This window comes from Entelurus aequoreus, linkage group LG22, assembly GCF_033978785.1.
Source record: "Entelurus aequoreus isolate RoL-2023_Sb linkage group LG22, RoL_Eaeq_v1.1, whole genome shotgun sequence".
NCBI lineage: Eukaryota > Metazoa > Chordata > Actinopteri > Syngnathiformes > Syngnathidae > Entelurus > Entelurus aequoreus.
The window spans coordinates 18,179,726-18,198,260 of NC_084752.1; the positions used below are offsets into that span (position 1 = coordinate 18,179,726).

The 18,535-nt window shown below is 39.3% G+C and overlaps 2 protein-coding genes across 6 annotated transcripts in view; one reads left to right on the forward strand and one right to left on the reverse strand.

Annotated features, from left to right (window-relative positions):
• Window positions 1-792: 792 nt before the first annotated feature.
• On the reverse strand, window positions 793-7,347 carry LOC133639555 (arachidonate 12-lipoxygenase, 12R-type-like). 2 transcript variants are annotated; one of them, XM_062032952.1, is made up of 5 exons: window positions 7,294-7,347; window positions 1,603-1,746; window positions 1,326-1,529; window positions 1,182-1,268; window positions 793-1,110 (listed from the first exon to the last, which is right to left on the reverse strand). In XM_062032952.1, the coding sequence occupies exons 2-5, from the start codon at window positions 1,711-1,713 to the stop codon at window positions 808-810; spliced, it is 705 nt and encodes a 234-aa protein (XP_061888936.1). In that variant the 5' UTR covers window positions 1,714-1,746; window positions 7,294-7,347; the 3' UTR covers window positions 793-807. The 2 variants fall into 2 exon arrangements, with proteins under 2 accessions (XP_061888936.1, XP_061888937.1); XM_062032953.1 differs by lacking the exon at window positions 7,294-7,347 and having other exon boundaries at window positions 864-1,094.
• Window positions 6,904-18,535, forward strand: part of LOC133639552 (meiosis regulator and mRNA stability factor 1) — a 37,094-nt gene continuing 25,462 nt past the window's right edge. For 3 of the 4 annotated variants that reach the window (XM_062032943.1, XM_062032944.1, XM_062032945.1), the window contains exons 1-4: window positions 6,904-7,012; window positions 11,505-11,700; window positions 17,206-18,105; window positions 18,242-18,392. In XM_062032943.1, the coding sequence (XP_061888927.1) occupies window positions 11,563-11,700; window positions 17,206-18,105; window positions 18,242-18,392 (1,189 nt within the window). In that variant the 5' untranslated portion in view covers window positions 6,904-7,012; window positions 11,505-11,562. The remainder of the gene's footprint in view (window positions 7,013-11,504; window positions 11,701-17,205; window positions 18,106-18,241; window positions 18,393-18,535) is intronic. The other variant, XM_062032946.1, reaches the window with a different exon arrangement.

Below are 18,535 nucleotides of genomic sequence, written 5' to 3' on the forward strand. Positions count from 1 at the left end.
TCTTAGCTCTTTATAGTGTACTTTCTGTTTATTGCTTCTTGTCTCCTCCTCTGCATGAGCGATTTTCCTTTTGTGTAGTTTATCATAGATTGTTGTTTTTTCGTTATTAGATCAGCTTAGAATTTTGCTATCGCCTTTTTCCTCCCTATGGAGTGATTTTCCGTTCATTGTTTTATGCCCTGTGCTATGTTTCTTTTGTTACTCTAGTGTATCAAGTATAGAGTTTGTAGCCATTTTAGAACGTATTCAGTAACAAACGTGTTTGAATCATTAAATTTACTCAGTCATATGCTTAATTTTAATGAACTTCAATTAAGACTGTCATAAATTGCCTTTCATTGTTCTCTGGGTAAGCCTTTTCCAACGTTATATACTACAAAATAATGTACTGTGTGACGATCTGTTACTTCACTTCTGTTTTTGTTTCCTTGTTTTGTGTTTATTTCCGATCAGTGCTCTTATTTTGGTTCAATTTCCGCCTTGTCTCCCTGAGAGTGGTTTCCCCTCACCTGCTGTTAATAATCAGGCGGCTATTTATGCTTACCTCGCCTGCTCCTCAGGGCTCGAGGATTGATTTATGTTAACAACCTTACATGCACGACTGCTTCCTTCTGTTTTGATATTAAAATCCTCTTACCTGATCCTCGTTCGCCTGGTTCCTGCATCTTTGGGTCACTACCACTGCAGCCTTGAGAGTTCCTCACACTATAGCGTGTGCTTATATCTTATCGGATTTATATAAATAAAAAAGGGGTGTCCTGATCTGATATTGATCTGACATCAGCACAAAACATGTTTCAGATGATATCACCTGAAGATCTCAAATATAAGCTCAGACACAAGCATACCACACCATAAAATACAAAAGTAAAAGTATGTACGTTTATGCAGATGTTGTATCGGATGATAGTAGTTAGATGTCCCCTTCAAAACAATTAGATACCTGTTAATGACATTCCACAGCCTGAAAGCGTCATCTCTGTAATAGAAGTTAGGAACAGACTCCAGGCCTCTGGCAGCAATTTCTTCATGAGGGCAAAGTGAATCGTAGGTCAACTGGGCCAGGGCCCTTCTCATCAGCACCACCTGTCCATCTGCGGAAAGCGAAGTCTTACAACAAAATGTAATTAGAAAGGAGACGGTGGAGGGGGAAATAAATCAGCTAGAAAAGCATTCCTTACATTATCAAGGTTTCTCCCAGGACCGTAAAGAGTAGCACGGGCCATTGTGTTGACATAAAGGGTACCTCGGTGGTGGGGTATCAGCAGCTGGAGGACACCAGTGGCAGGTTAGCGTCAGACAAAGTCACTCACTGCGTCTTTTACCTTGTACAGAGGGTGAATCTTCGGCAGGTTGCGAAGGGTCGCCATGGCAAAAACCTCCGCTGTTAAATGAGTGTTGTGCAAATGGCTGACAAACTCGCCATGGAGGGTGTCGACATGCCTCACGTACAGTTTGGCCAGCAGCCAGTCCACCTCAGAATCACTGGGAAGGAAAATAGGTTTGTCCTTGGAGGGTATCTGGCCGAGCTGCGAGGAAGAAGGTTCTTACAAGCTGGTATTTGCGATATTTTTGCGAGCGATTCATGAAAACAAGGCACACCTGAATTGCAATGGGCATTAGTTTCTTGGCAGGAGTCAAGTAAAGCAGGCACAGGGCAGCTGTCAAAGGAACAGGTTTACCAGCCATAATTGTTGTTGGCAGAGCCTCCATGATTTTGTAGTCCACAATGAAGACATTTCCCTTCTGTGGATACATGGATAATGTCACATGATACAAAAATCTGAGAATTTGGTCAGAAATCCTAAATTAACCAACCGGAACCTATACAAAAATGAAGCAACACACTCCAAAACTGCGCTCTACAAACATTGTAATGCGGAAGATGTCCAAATTCAAAATCTTTCATTTTTTATATTTCTCTGCAGGAGCCATGGCTACTACCCTTTTAATGTACTTTTCCCCTAAACATATCTTGATATGGCAACACAAATGTGACTCAGGTTTTTATCTCATCTAAACTTTTTTTTTTTTTTTTACAAAAATGAGCCTTTTTGGGACCTCAGGCTAAAATCTCTACTGTAACTTAAGTAAATTGTATTTATAAAGCACTTTACACAGATAAAATCCCAAAGCGCTGTACAAACATAGGTGAAGTAAAACAATTCAATTAAAACAGGGGCAACGTCATAAAAAGGATACAAAGGTGAGTAAAAATGATAGTTAAAAGGTGCAATATCTAAAATATTTACTAACGAGAAGTTTTCAAATGTTTCAACACAGTCAAGATCACGGAGGGACTGGTGCAAATTGGTCCAGAGTCTGGGAGCTATAGCCGAATGCCAGGGTCTCCACGCGTTTTAAAACTAGTTTTTGGGATCGTTAGAAGACCCTGGCCTGAAGACCGGAGGCCTCGCCCCGAAGAGTAGGAGCATAGCAAGTCAGTGATGTACTGAGGGGCCCCACCATGCAACGCACGGAATGTCAGGACTAAAATCTTAAACTCAACACGGAGTTTAACTGGAAGCCAATGAAGACTGGATAAAACGGGGGTGATGTGGGCTGTTCTGGGTGCACCGGTCAAAAATCTGGCAACTTAACCCTCAAGGGTTCAAACCTCAAAATGTGTTAACAGATGTACATTGTAATGTGAATATACCAGTTAGCATTAAAGTTAAGTTAAAGTCAAAACGATTGTCACACACACACTAGGTGTGGTGAAATTACTCTCTGCATTTGACCCATCCCCTTGTTCCACCCCCTAGGAGGTGAGGGGAGCAGTGAGCAGCAGCTGTGGCCGCGCTCGGGAATCATTTTGGTGATTTAACCCCCAATTCCAACCCTTGATGCTGTGTGCCAAGCAGGGAGGCAATGGGTCCCATTTTTATAGTCTTTGGTATGACTCGGCCAGGGTTTGAACTCACGACGTTCCAGTCTCAGAGCGGACACTCTAACCACAAAGCAGGTTTGTGACATACAATGCTATTCAACTGGCCATTGAGTTCAGTAAAAAATTTGGGGGACAAACATTTTTACAGCAAATTCCTTAAGTGCTGCTTTTGTATTGAGGAACTGGACCACTGTAAAAAAAACATTGGCATATCCTTGCATTGACATTAAAACCTTACCAGCAAAAATGGGTCTAAACTTGTGATATACGTGACAGGCATTCCTCAAGGCACCCCTTTAAGTCATCTCCTTTTTGTCAGTTTGACTTTGTTTTAAATGTTTTATTGGATTTATGCAATTTGAGATGCAGCCAACATAGTCGCACATGCACCATACATAGTTTGGATTAATTACACGCCTCATTTCCCTTGTTTGGATCATAAATATAGAGTTAAACGACGTCCTTGCTGTCTGTGCCGTCTTCTTCCCCTGTACACGTAACAATTGCATCATTATGCCTCACTTGTAGGTATATTTCAGCTCATTTAATTTCCTATGTCCTCTGTGTATTTCATTTATATCTGCATTTCTCATGACACATTATCTGTATGTAATATTGGCTGCATTGTCTGTGTGCCATGTTGTTCCAGACCACAGGAAACGTTACCCAGCTTGCATAGATTGTAATAAATCCATTCGAAGAAGGCAACCCGCCATTTCCTTTAACTTGGACACACACATTGGCGTGGCGCAGTTGGGAAAGGTGGCAATAAATACTGATAAAGTTGAGGAATGCTCATCAAACACTTATTTGGAACATCCCACAGGTGAACAGGCAAATTGGGAACAGGCGGGTGCCATGATTGGGTATAAAAGTAGATTCCATGAAATACTCAGTCATTCACAAACAAGGTTGGGGCGAGGGTCACCACTTTGTCAACAAATGCGTGAGCAAATTGTTGAACAGTTTAAGAAAAACCTTTCTCAACCAGCTATTGCAAAGAATTTAGGGATTTCACCATCTACGGTCCGTAATATCATCAAAGGGTTCCGAGAATCTGGAGAAATCACTGCACGTAAGCAGCTAAGCCTGTGACCTTTTAATTTCCCCTAATAAAGTATTTCTGATTCTGATTCTGATTCTGATTCGATCCCTCAGGCTGTACTGCATCAACAAGTGACATCAGTGTGTAAAGGATATCACCACATGGGCTCAGGAACACTTCAGAAACCCACTGTCAGTAACTACAGTTGGTCGCTACATCTGTAAGTGCAAGTTAAAACTCTCCTATGCAAGGCGAAAACCATTTATCAACAACACCCAGAAATGCCACCGGCTTCGCTGGGCCTGAGCTCATCGAAGATGGACTGATACAAAGTGGAAAAGTGTTCTGTGGTCTGACGAGTCCACATTTCAAATTGTTTTTGGAAACTGTGGACGTTGTGTCCTCCGGACCAAAGAGGAATAGAACCATCCGGATTGTTATAGGCGCAAAGTTGAAAAGCCAGCATCTGTGATGGTATGGGGGTGTATTAGCGCCCAAGACATGGGTAACTTACACATCTGTGAAGGCGCCATTAATGCTGAAAGGTACATACAGGCTTTGGAGCAACATATGTTGCCATCCAAGCAACGTTACAGTGGACGCCCCTGCTTATTTCAGCAAGACAATGCCAAGCCACGTGTTACATCAACATGGCTTCATAGTAAAAGGGTGCGGGTACTAGACTGGCCTGCCTGTAGTCCAGACCTGTCTCCCATTGAAAATGTGTGGCGCATTATGAAGCCTAAAATACCACAACGGAGACCCCGGACTGTTGAACAACTTAAGCTGTACATCAAGCAAGAATGGGAAAGAATTCCACCTGAGAAGCTTAAAAAAATGTGTCTCCTCAGTTCCCAAACGTTTACTGAGTGTTGTTAAAAGGAAAGGCCATGTAACACAGTGGCGAACATGCCCTTTCCCAACTACTTTGGCACGTGTTGCAGCCATGAAATTCTAAGTTAATTATTATTTGCAAAAAAAAAAAAAACGTTTGAGTTTGAACATCAAATATCTTGTCTTTGTAGTGCATTCAATTGAATATGGGTTGAAAAGGATTTGCAAATCAATATATTCCGTTTATATTTACATCCAACACAATTTCCCAACTCATATGGAAACGGGGTTTGTACATCTATACCTTTGGCCCAGGATTTATCTCAACCCCTGAGAAGCCTGTGTGTTACTAATGTTTTCCAATGTTGTAAAAATGCGTAGAATAAATATTACATTTCAACATTTCTGTCAATGAAGATCTGTGTCAGCCTGCGACACATAGTAATTTTGATAGTAGGCTAATATAGCTGATATAGACACTTATATAATCTGTTGACTTCATTATATCACTTAAAGAAGGCTTTTAAATTTCTGCGGCTCCAGACAGATTTTATTTTTTATTTTTGGTCCAATATGGCTCGTTCAACATTTTGGGTTGCCGACCCCTGAGTTAGGTAAAGGTTGGGGAAGAATACTTTGCACATGGAGAAATGCACACAACAAGCTTTTTCTTCCTTCATATTCTTCAGCAACAGCTGCAGTAGAGGCGCCCTGTAACTGTCTGGGCGTGATTAAAGGGTGGGGCCTTTACACTACAACATTATTCACACCTATATAAAGGAATGCACATATTTTTATACCAACAGTATTTATGTACTGTATATTTGAGAGGAACATGGATCAAAATAATTATAATATTAATAATTCCTACAGATCGTATATATTCAGAGGATGCGTTCAAATTCACAGCAACTCACCTACGGACACCTCCTGAGCAAAAGCGAGCGAGATGAGAAACAAAGGTAGTCCCACGGCCAGGAAGGTGACTATTTTGTCCACAGCCAGCTCCAGGCGCATCCCTTTGTACTTAGCCTCCGTGGGGTCTTTCAGCAAAAAATCCGAAAAAACATATTCTGTTGCTACGTGTGCAATCGCCATGGTGTTTAAGTAATGCTTTGTTTGTTTTTTGTTTAATTTACCATGAATAAAGTAGTGCAAGTAGAACAAGAATCTACAGAAGTATGCGCAGCTATTGTTCATGCATCTATACCCACTGTTCAACCTGCTGTCCCGCTACTGTAATCATCGTACCGCTGCCACTAGGAGGCGCTAGTGGCTACCAGTCAGCGAGCAAAATTAAGCATCCATGGAAAATTAAGCAGTGCTCGCTAAAATTCACAAATTATTTATTTAACCAAATAATGACCTACTACATGAACATGTAATACCACTCCAAGGCTGTTTAATAAAAAATACAAACAAAACTATTGGAATGTGAACGGTACGAATGGATGGCAAAACAATAATGAATATTGTATACATTAAATACACACATACACACACCCACCCACACACACACACACACACACACACACACACACACACACACACACACACACACACACACATATATATATATATATATATATATATATATATATATATATATATATATATATATATATATATATATATATATATATATATATATATATATATATATATATATATATATATAAATAATCTTAATAATAAGACATTTAATATTGTTATAAAACAAGCATTTTCTCAAAGTGCTGTCATGTCATATTGGTTTTCCCCACTTGGAATCTGGCAAACTTAATTTTATTTTGCATCTTATTCATCTCGTTATGTGAATCATTACTTAACTATTTATTGATGAGACCTTTACTTGTTTACTTGAATTTAATAATCATTTACTTACTCATTTGTCTTTTGATTAATTTACTCGACCATTTATTTACTTATTTACTGTTGTGCTACAGATTTAGTATAAACAAATGTGTTTGAAATTGCTTTCCAACAAAAAGGGTGAGGAATACATAAGCTGTGCTTCTTCCTACTCCTTTGTCGTACATGCTGCAGAGACAAACTGGAAGTATGTGATGTATCATATTGTAATTGTATGCATGTTTGAAATAAATTATAACCATTTTGAAAATTACGACAGTTGGGGTGCTTTACGGCAGACGGAGGTTACAAAAAAGGTGCGGGTGTTCATGTCGTGCGGGCTGAGTGGAGCAGTCTGTTTGAGAAAGATGTGACAAACGAGACCTTCTCAGGTATTTCAACCACCATTTATCCAGACGACGCCTGACATTGTTAACGAGTGCTGTTGTGGACAGAAGGGCCCTTTTTTTAAATGGCGTACGCGTACTGAAAGTGCCCAGCGGTGTGCGTGTAACTCGGCTAACCTTTGTTAGCTTCAGTGTACTTGTATCATGTAACACCGCCAGGTACGTGTTAAAATGGATTCGATATAATATATTGGTTTAGCTAGGTTACCTGGTTTAAGTTAGTTGTCTTGTTAAGAGTTAGTAACCTAACACGTATGGATACTTACGATGGCTTCCAGCTAACAGGCTACCAAACGTTACAGTCTACATTGTTTACTTCCTTAGTGTCCAAAGTCCAACACGTGGGCGCCCGCGCTTATTTTTAAAAATTATTTATTATTTTGTAAACCACAAGATCAGACGGAGCCTCACATCAGATCGGTCACACTTTATTTGCTTTGTCATTTATAACACAAAGCTAAGATGTAGGTAGATTTCCCTTTATATATATATGTTGCATAGATTACAGTGGTTCTCAAATGGGGGTACTTGAAGGTATGCCAAGGGGTATGTGAGATTTTTTTTTAAATATTCTAAAAATAGCAACAATTCAAAAATCCTTTATAAATATATTAATAATAATAATCATATATTTTATTTGTAAAAAGCACTTTATATTGAGTAAACAATCTGAAAGTGCTACAGTGTATTAAAGTAAAAAAAGATAATAAAGAAATAACTAGAAATAAAAACTAGAACAGCCAAATAGCTATAGCTAGTATGCACATATCTAAAAAAAAAAGGCTTTTTTAAAAAGAAGGGCTTTTAAGGCTTTTTTAAAAGCATCCACAGTCTGTGGTGCCCTCAGGTGGTCAGGGAGAGCATTCCACAGACTGGGAGCGGCGGAGCAGAAAGCCCGGTCTCCATTGTTCGTAGCTTTGTCCTCGGAGGTTGGAGGAGGTTAGCCTGTCCGGAGCGGAGGTGTTGTGTGGAGGATTTGGGGGTGAGTAGCTCTTTGAGGTAGAGGGGGGCATTTCCATGGAGGCATTGGTGGGTTAGCAGGGAGACTTTGAATTCAATCCTGAGTGGAACAGGAAGCCAGTGAAGGGATTTGAGAATTGGGGTGATGTGGTCATATTTCCGCACTCTCATCAGGATCCTAGCAGCACTATTCTGTAAGTACTGTAGCTTCTGGGTGTTCTTGCTGGGGATCCCGACAAGAAGCACGTTGCAGTAGTCTAGCCTGGAGGAGACAAAGGCGTGGACGAGCCTCTCGGCATCAGAGAGAGTGAGTGAGGGGCGGAGTTTAGCAATGTTCCTGAGGTGGTAGAAGGAGGTCTTGCACAGTTGTTTTATTTGAGCCTCAAAGGTCAAGTGAGGGTCCATTCTAACACCCAGATTATTGAATAATACTTCAACAAAATATGAATGTAAGTTCATAAAGTGAACATCAAATCAAGTAGGCTATTCCATTCATTACCATAAACCCAGAGTTTCCCCCATGCCATGATAGTTTGACCCTCACTAAAAATGTCTGTCAAAAAGAACTGTGAAAAGAAATGCAACAATGCAATATTCAATGTTGACAGCTAGATTTTTTGTGGACATGTTCCATAAATATTGAAGTTAAAGATTTATTTTTTTGTGAAGAAATGTTTAGAATTAAGTTCATGATTACTATTACAATCCCCAAAGAGGGCACTTTAAGTTGATGATTACTTCTATGTGTAGAAATCTTTATTTATAATTGAATCACTTGTTTATTTTTCAACAAGTTTTTAGTTATTTTTATATCTTTTTTTCCAAATAGTTCAAGAAAGACCATTACAAATGAGCAATATTTTGCACGGTTGTACAATTTAATAAATCCGAAACTGATGACATAGTGCTGTATTTTACTTCTTTATCTCTTTTTTTCAACCAAAAATGCTTTGCTCTGATTAGGGGGTCCTTGAATTTAAAAAAAATTCACAGGGGGTACATCACTGAAAAAAGGTTGAGAACCACTGGCATAGAATATTCTCACCAGCATTACATTTGTTTATAGTTAACAACAAAAATGTGAAGGACATCAAAAAAGTATCCCCCGGCTTAATTATGTTTTTCTGTATGCAGAAGTCAGTGGAAAACGTTTATACACCCACAGGTTAAGATGTATTGTCTTACTCTAAAGGGGTCATGTCATAATGTTTTTTCTACATTTAAAAAAAAAAAAAAAAATTGTCATAAAGAAATACAATCATGTGTGCTTACGGAGTGTATACCTGCAGACTATATTGATATATAATGTATATATTGTGTTTTTTATGTTGATTTAAAAAAAAATTTCTTGTGCGGACCGGTACCAATCGGTCCCGGGCCGTGGCCCGGTGGTTGGGGACCACTGATTTATAACACAAAGCTAAGATGTAGGTAGTTTTCCCTTTTATATATACGGTATATATATTTCATAGTATATTCTCACCAGCATTACATTTGTTTATAGTTAGTAACAAAAATGTGAAGGACATCAAAAAAGTATCCCCCGGCTTAATTATGTTTTTCTGTATGCAGAAGTCAGTGGAAAACGTTTATACACCCACAGGTTAAGATGTATTGTCTTGCTCTAAAGGAGTCATGTTATAATGTTTTTTCTACATTTAAAACACTTCATTGTGGTCTGCATAACATGTAATACTGGTTCTTTGGTCAACATTTTACTGACCGTTTTTGAGACGCTTTCTGTCCGCCTCTTCAGGATTTGCAATTTTTATTTACTGCCTACACTTTGACTGCGTCTTCTCGCCACCCACTTTGTTGTAGTTTTTGCGCTTCCATAGTGAGTCTACTGACAAATATAAGTGAGAACCATACGCTAGTTTGTATTAGAAATGGCATCGGTGGAGGATGCATGTGCATAGGCCTGGGCGATATGGCCTTTTATTAATATCTCGATATTTTTAGGCCATATCGCGATACACGATATATATCTCGATATTTTGCCTTAGCCTTGAATGAACACTTGATACATATACGGTAATCACAGCAGTATGATGATTCTATGTGTCTACATTAAAACATTGTTGTTCATACTGCATTAGTATATGCTCATTTTAAACTTTCATGCAGAGAGGGAAATCAAAACTAAGTAAATTTACCAAAACTGTATTTATTAAACAGTTATTAAGCAGTGGCACAAACATTCATGTAATTTCAAAACAAAGTTCAATATTGTCAGAGACAGTTTAAAACAAGCTATTAGTGCACTTTTGTGCATGATGTCACTAAGATGACTTATCAAAACAACACTAAATTAAAGTGCACTTTTTGTACAGAACGCCACTACAATAGTTTATAACAAATAAAGTGCACTTTTGTGCATGATGTCACAAGATATTTCAATAACTGTCAAATAAAAATTAGCTGCATAATAGGAAATCAAATAGTGTATGTTCTTCGTTACGTTATCTCCTTCTGTCGTTGACAATTTTTTTCATACGGTGTTGATCTGGAAATGGTTGCTTGGGCATTTTGTGGGTGTGGCACCGACCTGAGATGTTGACATGCGGAGTTTCAAGCACTCTTCATTCTCTAGCGGGTGACTTTTCAAATGATGCTACACATTAGCAGTGGTGCTACTTTTTGTGGCAACGCTTTTGCCGCATAGTTGACATATTACTGTTTGTTCAACATCTTCCCGCTTGAAGCCAAACCACCGCCAAACGATGGATCCTGTGCTATTTTTCTTGGGAATTAATTCTTCCTTCATTTGTTACCAGATTCGCACCTTCTTTCTCTCGTATTACACTCACACCGCTCCGCTAGCATCACAGCTAACGTTACCCATTCCGCTACCTCTCTGCTCCGCGAGGGCGTATGACGTTGCACGCGCGACAGTATGTGATGTAGGTGCGCTTGTTTTATGTCTCTGTGAGAAATAGAGACAAGAAAGAGTGAGGAACGCATGTAGTGTAATGCCCGCAGCTAAAAGCAACTGTGTGAGAACGTATACTCGAATATCACGATATAGTCATTTTCTATATCGCACAGAGACAAACCCGCGATATATCGAGTATATTCCATATATCGCCCAGGCCTACATGTGCATGTACAAGGCAGTCTGCCCCACAAAAAGAAGATGGCAAAAAAAGAAGGAGCCTATTAAGTACAGCGCAAAGTACGGTGGCGGACGCACGCAAGGCATTCTGGGCACATTTATACCATGTATGGATAATCCGTTGACCTCACAAAAGGAGCAAATTCCAAACAGCTCGTTTGGCACAAGTAGGAAGGAAGGAAATATTATTTTAAAAATATTTCCGCCATACCTTCATGGTTTGATTTCAAAATTTCAGGACTTATGCACATACACAACAGCAGGTACCGATAGGTAAGAAAAGTTGGTTTTGTTGTAGGGGTCCTTTAACAAAATGTTTTGCCATGTATATTTACGTGTGCTGTATACATTAACACTCGCCTCAAAGTCAGGTGAGTCACCAAGCACTTTTGTTTTTTCCAGCCGGAAAGAATGAGAGAGGAGGGAGATAAAAGTATGGTGAGAGATCTCTCCAGGTTGTATGATGGAAGGACTGGAAAAGGAGAGATCCGATTGCAGCCCTACAAACTCCCCATGGCTCAGTCATCCTAAAACGGAGGGCTTGACTCCTCTATGGAACCTCAAAGACTCACCTGTCCCTTCTCAAGCAAATAAAAGGGTATGTCCAGATCTCCTTATGTGATGTTCATGGGAATGTGTAAGTTAGCGCACATTGGTGGGAAAATGAAAAGTTTCATTATTGAACAGTTCGGTCACTGTCGATATTGGGTGGTATTCGTGAAAAACAGTGTGATCGGCCATTGCTGATTACTGCCTTTAAAAGCCGATCACAAGTGTTGATCTTCCTTGGTTGACAAGCGGCTAGCAGCTAATTATTTGTCTCCATACACTGTGGAGTTGCTCCCCTAAACTAATAATTATCACAAAAGGTAAACTTCATTTCTTAGTATCAAGTATTGTCACTAGAGGACGAGGTTAAACATGTTACACACCCAGACAAAGCCAGGAACAGGGATGCTAACAGCTAAGGTAACCTAGTTTTGAACAATACCAATAAATAAGTGCTTAGTAAAGTTTAAAAAGTGTAGATGAAACCAAGTTACAACAGAAAGTAAGTCCCTGTAATAATTAAATGATCAAGTAGATTAAAAGGAGTCTAGAGAGGATAACTTAACTGTTGGTGTGTCAGTATTGTCACAGTCAGTACATCACATGTAAGAGGAGGGCAGAACGATCCATAAATTGGTGGTGTCGATATTACAGGTAGTATCAGTATGTGATCCATAAGAGTGTGATCAGATTTGATATTTTAAATTTCTCAGAAATAATTTTTGGGGCGTTAAATGTTTACAAATTTAACGCGAGGTTTGTTCTATTTCAAACAGAACAAACCTAAGGGTCTAAATAAGTAGCAGATAGATTTTGCGTTTTAATTATTGTGTACTATTGACTTAGTTTTGCTCAATAAAATTGTATGTAATAAAAGAATAAGGAACTAGTTTAAATATTGCATAGATATTGTTAAACTATCAATAGCACGCACCATAAATACATTGAAAAATGTAGAATTAATGCATGTGATTGGTATCTAATTGGTATCGGCCGACCTTGCTCATGAATGATCGGAATTGGCAGCACAAAAGCTTGATGAGAAGATCGCTAGTTTAAGTAGTGTTATTATTGAACACTTAAATATTTTAGCTTGCTTATATGTTTCCTAACACAATATTTGCTTATGCAGTTTCCAATTACATGATGCAGGGTTTCCCATTAATGTATTTGATTGTGTAGGTGCGCCACGACAACGTGTTAGCCGCCACACCTTAAAAACAAAATAAAGTAAAAGAATGTATTGTAGCGTCCAGAAGAAAATACACAAAGTCCGACGCTCTTTTTAGCTTTTGTTGCCCATCTTATTCCAACAGACGCAATTTCAGCAAGTATTTCCTCAGTGCACACATGTCTGTGTTTCACTCCGAGACACGCAACAACACTTTTCATTCTTAATCGCCCACACGGTAAATAATAATAATAATAAAATTAACATCATAACACAATAATACACGTATTAACACCAGCAGGTAGTTACAGTGTGAATTTATATATATATATATATATATATATATATATATATATATATATATATATATATATATATATATATATATATCCGGACTATAAGCCGCACCTGACTATAAGCCGCACCAGCTAAATTTAGGGGAAAATACAGATTGCTCCATATACAGTATAAGCCGCACCCGACTATAAGCCACAGGGTTTTGATGTGTAATTACCATAGTATATAGGGGTTCCTGGTACCACGGAGGGGATAGAGATGACTGTTTGGGAACGCAAAGCGTCCCATTTATTAACAATAAATCTTTCAATCATTCAATCAAACTTTCACATCTTTGACATGGCGAACAGCATTAATAATACAACGGTGCAAAGTAATACAAAGTGCTCGCCTGTACGTTATCAAAATAACCAGCCTACCGGTATATGAAAAGTCAGTCTTTAATCATTGTGTCATCGTCTTCCTCCTGCGTACTAAAACCACCGAAATCATCTTCGTCGGTGTCGGAGAAGAACAGGCCGTAAATAAGCCGCACCCTTGTATAAGCCGCAGGGACCAGAACGAGGGGAAAAAGTAGCGGCTTATAGTCCGGAAATTACGGTAGTTTATTTGCGCACTATGAACTAGTTGCCGAAAAAATACATATTTGAACTTTGATCTTCAAAATTTAAGATGGCAGTGGCGGCTTTTAAGAAAGGAGAAAGGCTCCCAGCAGCGTGAAGCAAGTATGCCGCCAGCTCACTTTTCATCGTAGACATGAAGCTACAGAAGTTAAACGTCTCTAAACATGAGTACAGTCCACAATAACACCAGAAATGGATGCTAGATTTGTTGCCAGTCGTTATTAATAAAGAAAGAGTGACTAAAAAGATTGGAGAAATCTGTAGGAAACAAAAATCTTAAAGTATCATTGTACAATTGCATGAACAATTGAAAAATAGAGCAATAAAAATATATATTAATACTGTAATTAATAACAGATTCGTTTTTAATGTCATATTGGCCACGCACCTAACCACGCCCCAACCGCCACAGGTATTTCGGCAATCTTGGGGGAAACCCTGTGATGCATACCGTACATTAGGGCTAGTTATTGAATACAACAACACTACATCAGAAAATGCAATATATACACATAAAATACCAGTATTTTGTATTAAAAAAAAACCTGTGCTGCGGAGATTTCCTATATTTTGAAATGCGAATGTTGATGCTCATCTTAGACACACGTTATGAAGGTGTTTTTGAATTTCCCTGATGTTGTTTGGTGTTAAATTAACCACATTAGCGCCACCATAAACATTATGTCGCTACTGGTCTGACGTTTCCTAAAAAATAGTGTTAAAAAAAACAGCAACTTAAAGCCTTGTCCAGCTGTTTACTGACATTCATGTCTAAATACATTTGACTGCAAATTAATTTTGGCTCCAAATATATGCTATCAACCTCCTTGACTGCAAATATTCGGTATCTGCTCTGAAAAAAACATATCGGTTGATCTCTAGTTTACTTTATCAAAGATTATTTCATTTATTCATCTATTAATCATTATTCACTCATTTACAATAAAAAATCACTGTTATAGATTGCTCAAAACCGTTACACAATGTTTTCACCGAAAGTGTTTGTAATCTATGTGCAATGTGTTGGAACGTAAACAAAAGTTTACGATCAACTTTCAACTGTAAAATATGCATGAATGCAAAAGAATGCCCGCAATTTGTAAACGACAGAGCAGATAAGACATACCAGTAATAGCAATATTAATAATAATAATTATTATTATAATAATAATAACAATATAAGACAGCCTTTGGTGGTGTTTGTTTTAAAAATGTTGCACGACTGTGTGTAAGTTGGTGACATGTACAAACAATAAACATGCCAGCAGATGGAGCACACTGTTGATTAAAGGCCTACTGAAATGATTTTTTTTTATTTAAACGGGGATATCAGATCCATTCTATGTGTCATACTTGATAATTTCGCGATATTGCCATATTTTTGCTGAAAAGGATTTAGTAGAGAACATCGACGATAAAGTTTTGGTCGCTGATAAAAAAGCCTTGCCTGTACCGGAAGTAGCGTGACGTCACAGGTTGAAGGGCTCCTCACATTTCCCCATTGTTTACACCAGCAGCGAGAGCGATTCGGACCGAGAAAGCGACGATTACCCCATTAATTTGAGTGAGGATGAAAGATTCGTGGATGAGGAACGTGAGAGTGAAGGAGTAGAATGCCGTGCAGGACGTATCTTTTTTCGCTCTGACCGTAACTTAGGTACAAGGGTTCATTGGATTCCACACTTTCTCCTGTTTCTATTGTGGATCACTGATTTGTATTTTAAACCACCTCGGATACTATATCCTCTTGAAAATGAGAGTCGAGAACGCGAAATGGACATTCACAGTGACTTTTATCTCCACGACAATACATCGGCGAAGCATTTTAGCTACGGAGCTAACGTGATAGCATCGGGCTTAACTGCAAATAAAAACAAAAGAAATAAACCCCTGACTGGAAGGATAGACAGAAAATCAACAATACCATTAAACCCTGGACCTGTAACTACACGGTTAATGCTTTCCAGCCTGGCGGAGCTTAACAATGCTGTTGCTAACGATGCCATTGAAGCTAACTTAGCTACGGGACCTCGTCAGAGCTATGATAAAAACATTAGCGCTCCACCTACGCCAGCCAGCCCTCATCTGCTCATCAACACCCGTGCTCACCTGCGTTCCAGCGATCGACGGAGCGACGAAGGACTTCACCCGATCATCGCTGCGGTCGGCGGCTAGCGTCGGATAGCGTGTGTGCTATCCAAGTCAAAGTCCTCCTGGTTGTGTTGCTGCAGCCAGCTGCTAATACATCGATCCCACCTACAGCTTTCTTCTTTGCAGTCTTCATTGTTCATTAAACAAATTGCAAAAGATTCACCAACACAGATGTCCAGAATACTGTGGAATTTTGCGATGAAAACAGAGCTTTTTGTATTGGATACAATGGTGTCCGAATACTTCCGTTTCAACCATTGACGTCACGCGCATACGTCATCATACATAGACGTTTTCAACCGGAAGTTTCGCGGGAAATTTAATATTGCACTTTATAAGTTAACCCGGCCGTATTGGCATGTGTTGCAATGTTAAGATTTCATCATTGATATATAAACTTATCAGACTGTGTGGTCGGTAGTAGTGGGCTTCAGTAGGCCTTTAAAGATATGTGTTAAATACACTAAACCTAAATGTACACCTTATGAATACAAAATATATTGAATATAACTTTAATATATACATATGCCTGTCGGTATCTCACAATAGCAAGTACACCATTCAACCATTTGTATTACAGTACAGTATTTCAAGGGAGAACATTAGAAATTAAGCTTGGATATTCTTTAGAGTAGTCAGTGTACAGCTGGTATACAAAGTGTCATTTATTTCCCAATGTTCCTAAATATATGTATTGTTTACTTGTGTTTAGCAAAAACTATATTTAACTGAATGTTTTTTTCATGTGAAGGCTATACAATTTGTAGTAGCAAAAATATTTATCACATTGTGTGCCGTTTTGGGTCAGAAGCTTTTCTCAGTTTTTTTATTTGTTCATTACTTTAGCAAATGTCTCTGTCACAGTATAATTACGTAGGGTAAATCCAAACAATTTTTTGCAACTTTCACTTTTTCCAGCAATTGTATCGCAACACTTAACTTCATTCTCTAGTGCAATTTTTGGGAGTAGCCTTTGCACAATCGGGCATCTCAAAAAAGGCCTGCGAGATCCTGGTAGGACTGTTTAATTGTTGACATGTTGGAAAGCCTTTAATTTAAGATGCAAATAAAAAAATTGTTTTAATTGTGCGTTTTGGGGTTAGGCTTACAAAAACACTTAAAACAATAATTACAAATTCATAAAATCTCAAGGGTATGTAATGGTAATGAAGCAAATAAGCCTTAAAACATTGCACCTATTGAAAAATGCCACGAAATCAGGCGTTTTATGCTGCAACAATCACATGAAGAGCCAGTGAAATCCTGGAGAAACTGAAATATCATCAATGTGCTTATCTTGTGTGTTTTCTAGGAAAATGACATGGACAGCAGAAACACTGCGCTGGAATTGAAAGATGTCCCACCTCCGCCTCTGCACCACACATTGTCCTCCCAACCATCCCAGCTTTTTTCTTTAGCCCCCCACCCTTTGCCTCCTCCCTGTTTGCTTGCTACCCATCTCACGCAAGACCCCCATCAACAACAGCTTCCACCACAACAGCCACAAGCAGGGGCTAGCCCCAAAGTAAGCTCGAGCGCCCACTGTGATTATTGCATCACAGAGGGCCATGTATTCTCAAATGCTGGAGTTGTTGCTGGTAGTAGTATAGCTGGTGTTGTCTCCCACTATGTAGCCCCTGACTCATTGGCAACACCTATCTACAGCAGCAGTAGAATTGGCACGTGTGGGCCTTGCTCTGTAGTCTCAACTGTTGATCAGTACAAACACAGCTGTAGCTGTGTCCCTGGGTATGATGTTTATGATCCCCTGCTCAGTTGTGGCTACAAACCTCAGAGGCCATCTTCCATTGCTACCTCCCAGCCTGTTTCAGCACAGTCCCACCGCCCCTGCTGTTCAGGGCTCTGTCACACCTACCCAGCTGAAACTCTTCCATGCAATCAACCCAGACTTTTCCCCTCCTCTGCCTGTTTGGCTCCTTCAGTCCCACCTGTTTCTGCTCTCCCTGCTTCCTTGCATGGCTCTCACCTGGCCTCTCCTGGCTATTATATCTGTGGTGTGGACTGCAGTCCCATTGTCAAAAGAACCCAGAGAAGTGCAGCACTGTTTGAACACACTACTACTGCTAGCACCTCCACCGCTATCTCCACCACAGGCACGTCAGCACATCTCTGCTCTAATCCTATGCACCTAAATGTTTCGCGCACGGTTTGTGTGAAGGGGGTACATTCCTGCCAGGAGTGCTTGTTGAAGGTTGGTGAAGTTCTTTAATGTTTGTCATGTACATCACTCAGGGTGACTTAGAAATTTGTGCCTGTGTATTCTTGAGATGTTTGTTTGTTGTTGTCTAACAGACATATGGATTTGTAATGTTTTTGCCTGTTTGCAGCCAATGAATGGTTTGGTGTCCGAGTCAGAAAAGGCGTGGCCCAATATTCCTGTTCTCCAACCAGCTCCTGTTTCTATCCCCATTTGTAATGGCTGTGGCACCTCCTCTGACAGTTTGGCACTCAGCCTGGGCAAAACTTTCCAAAAGTTTGGTTAGTGCAATTTTAATTTCATGTATATTAACTGACAGCTACAAAACCCAAAACCAGCGAAGTTGGCACGTTGTGTAAATTGTAAATAAAAACAGAATACAATGATTTGCGAATCCTTTTCAACTTACATTCAATTGAATAGA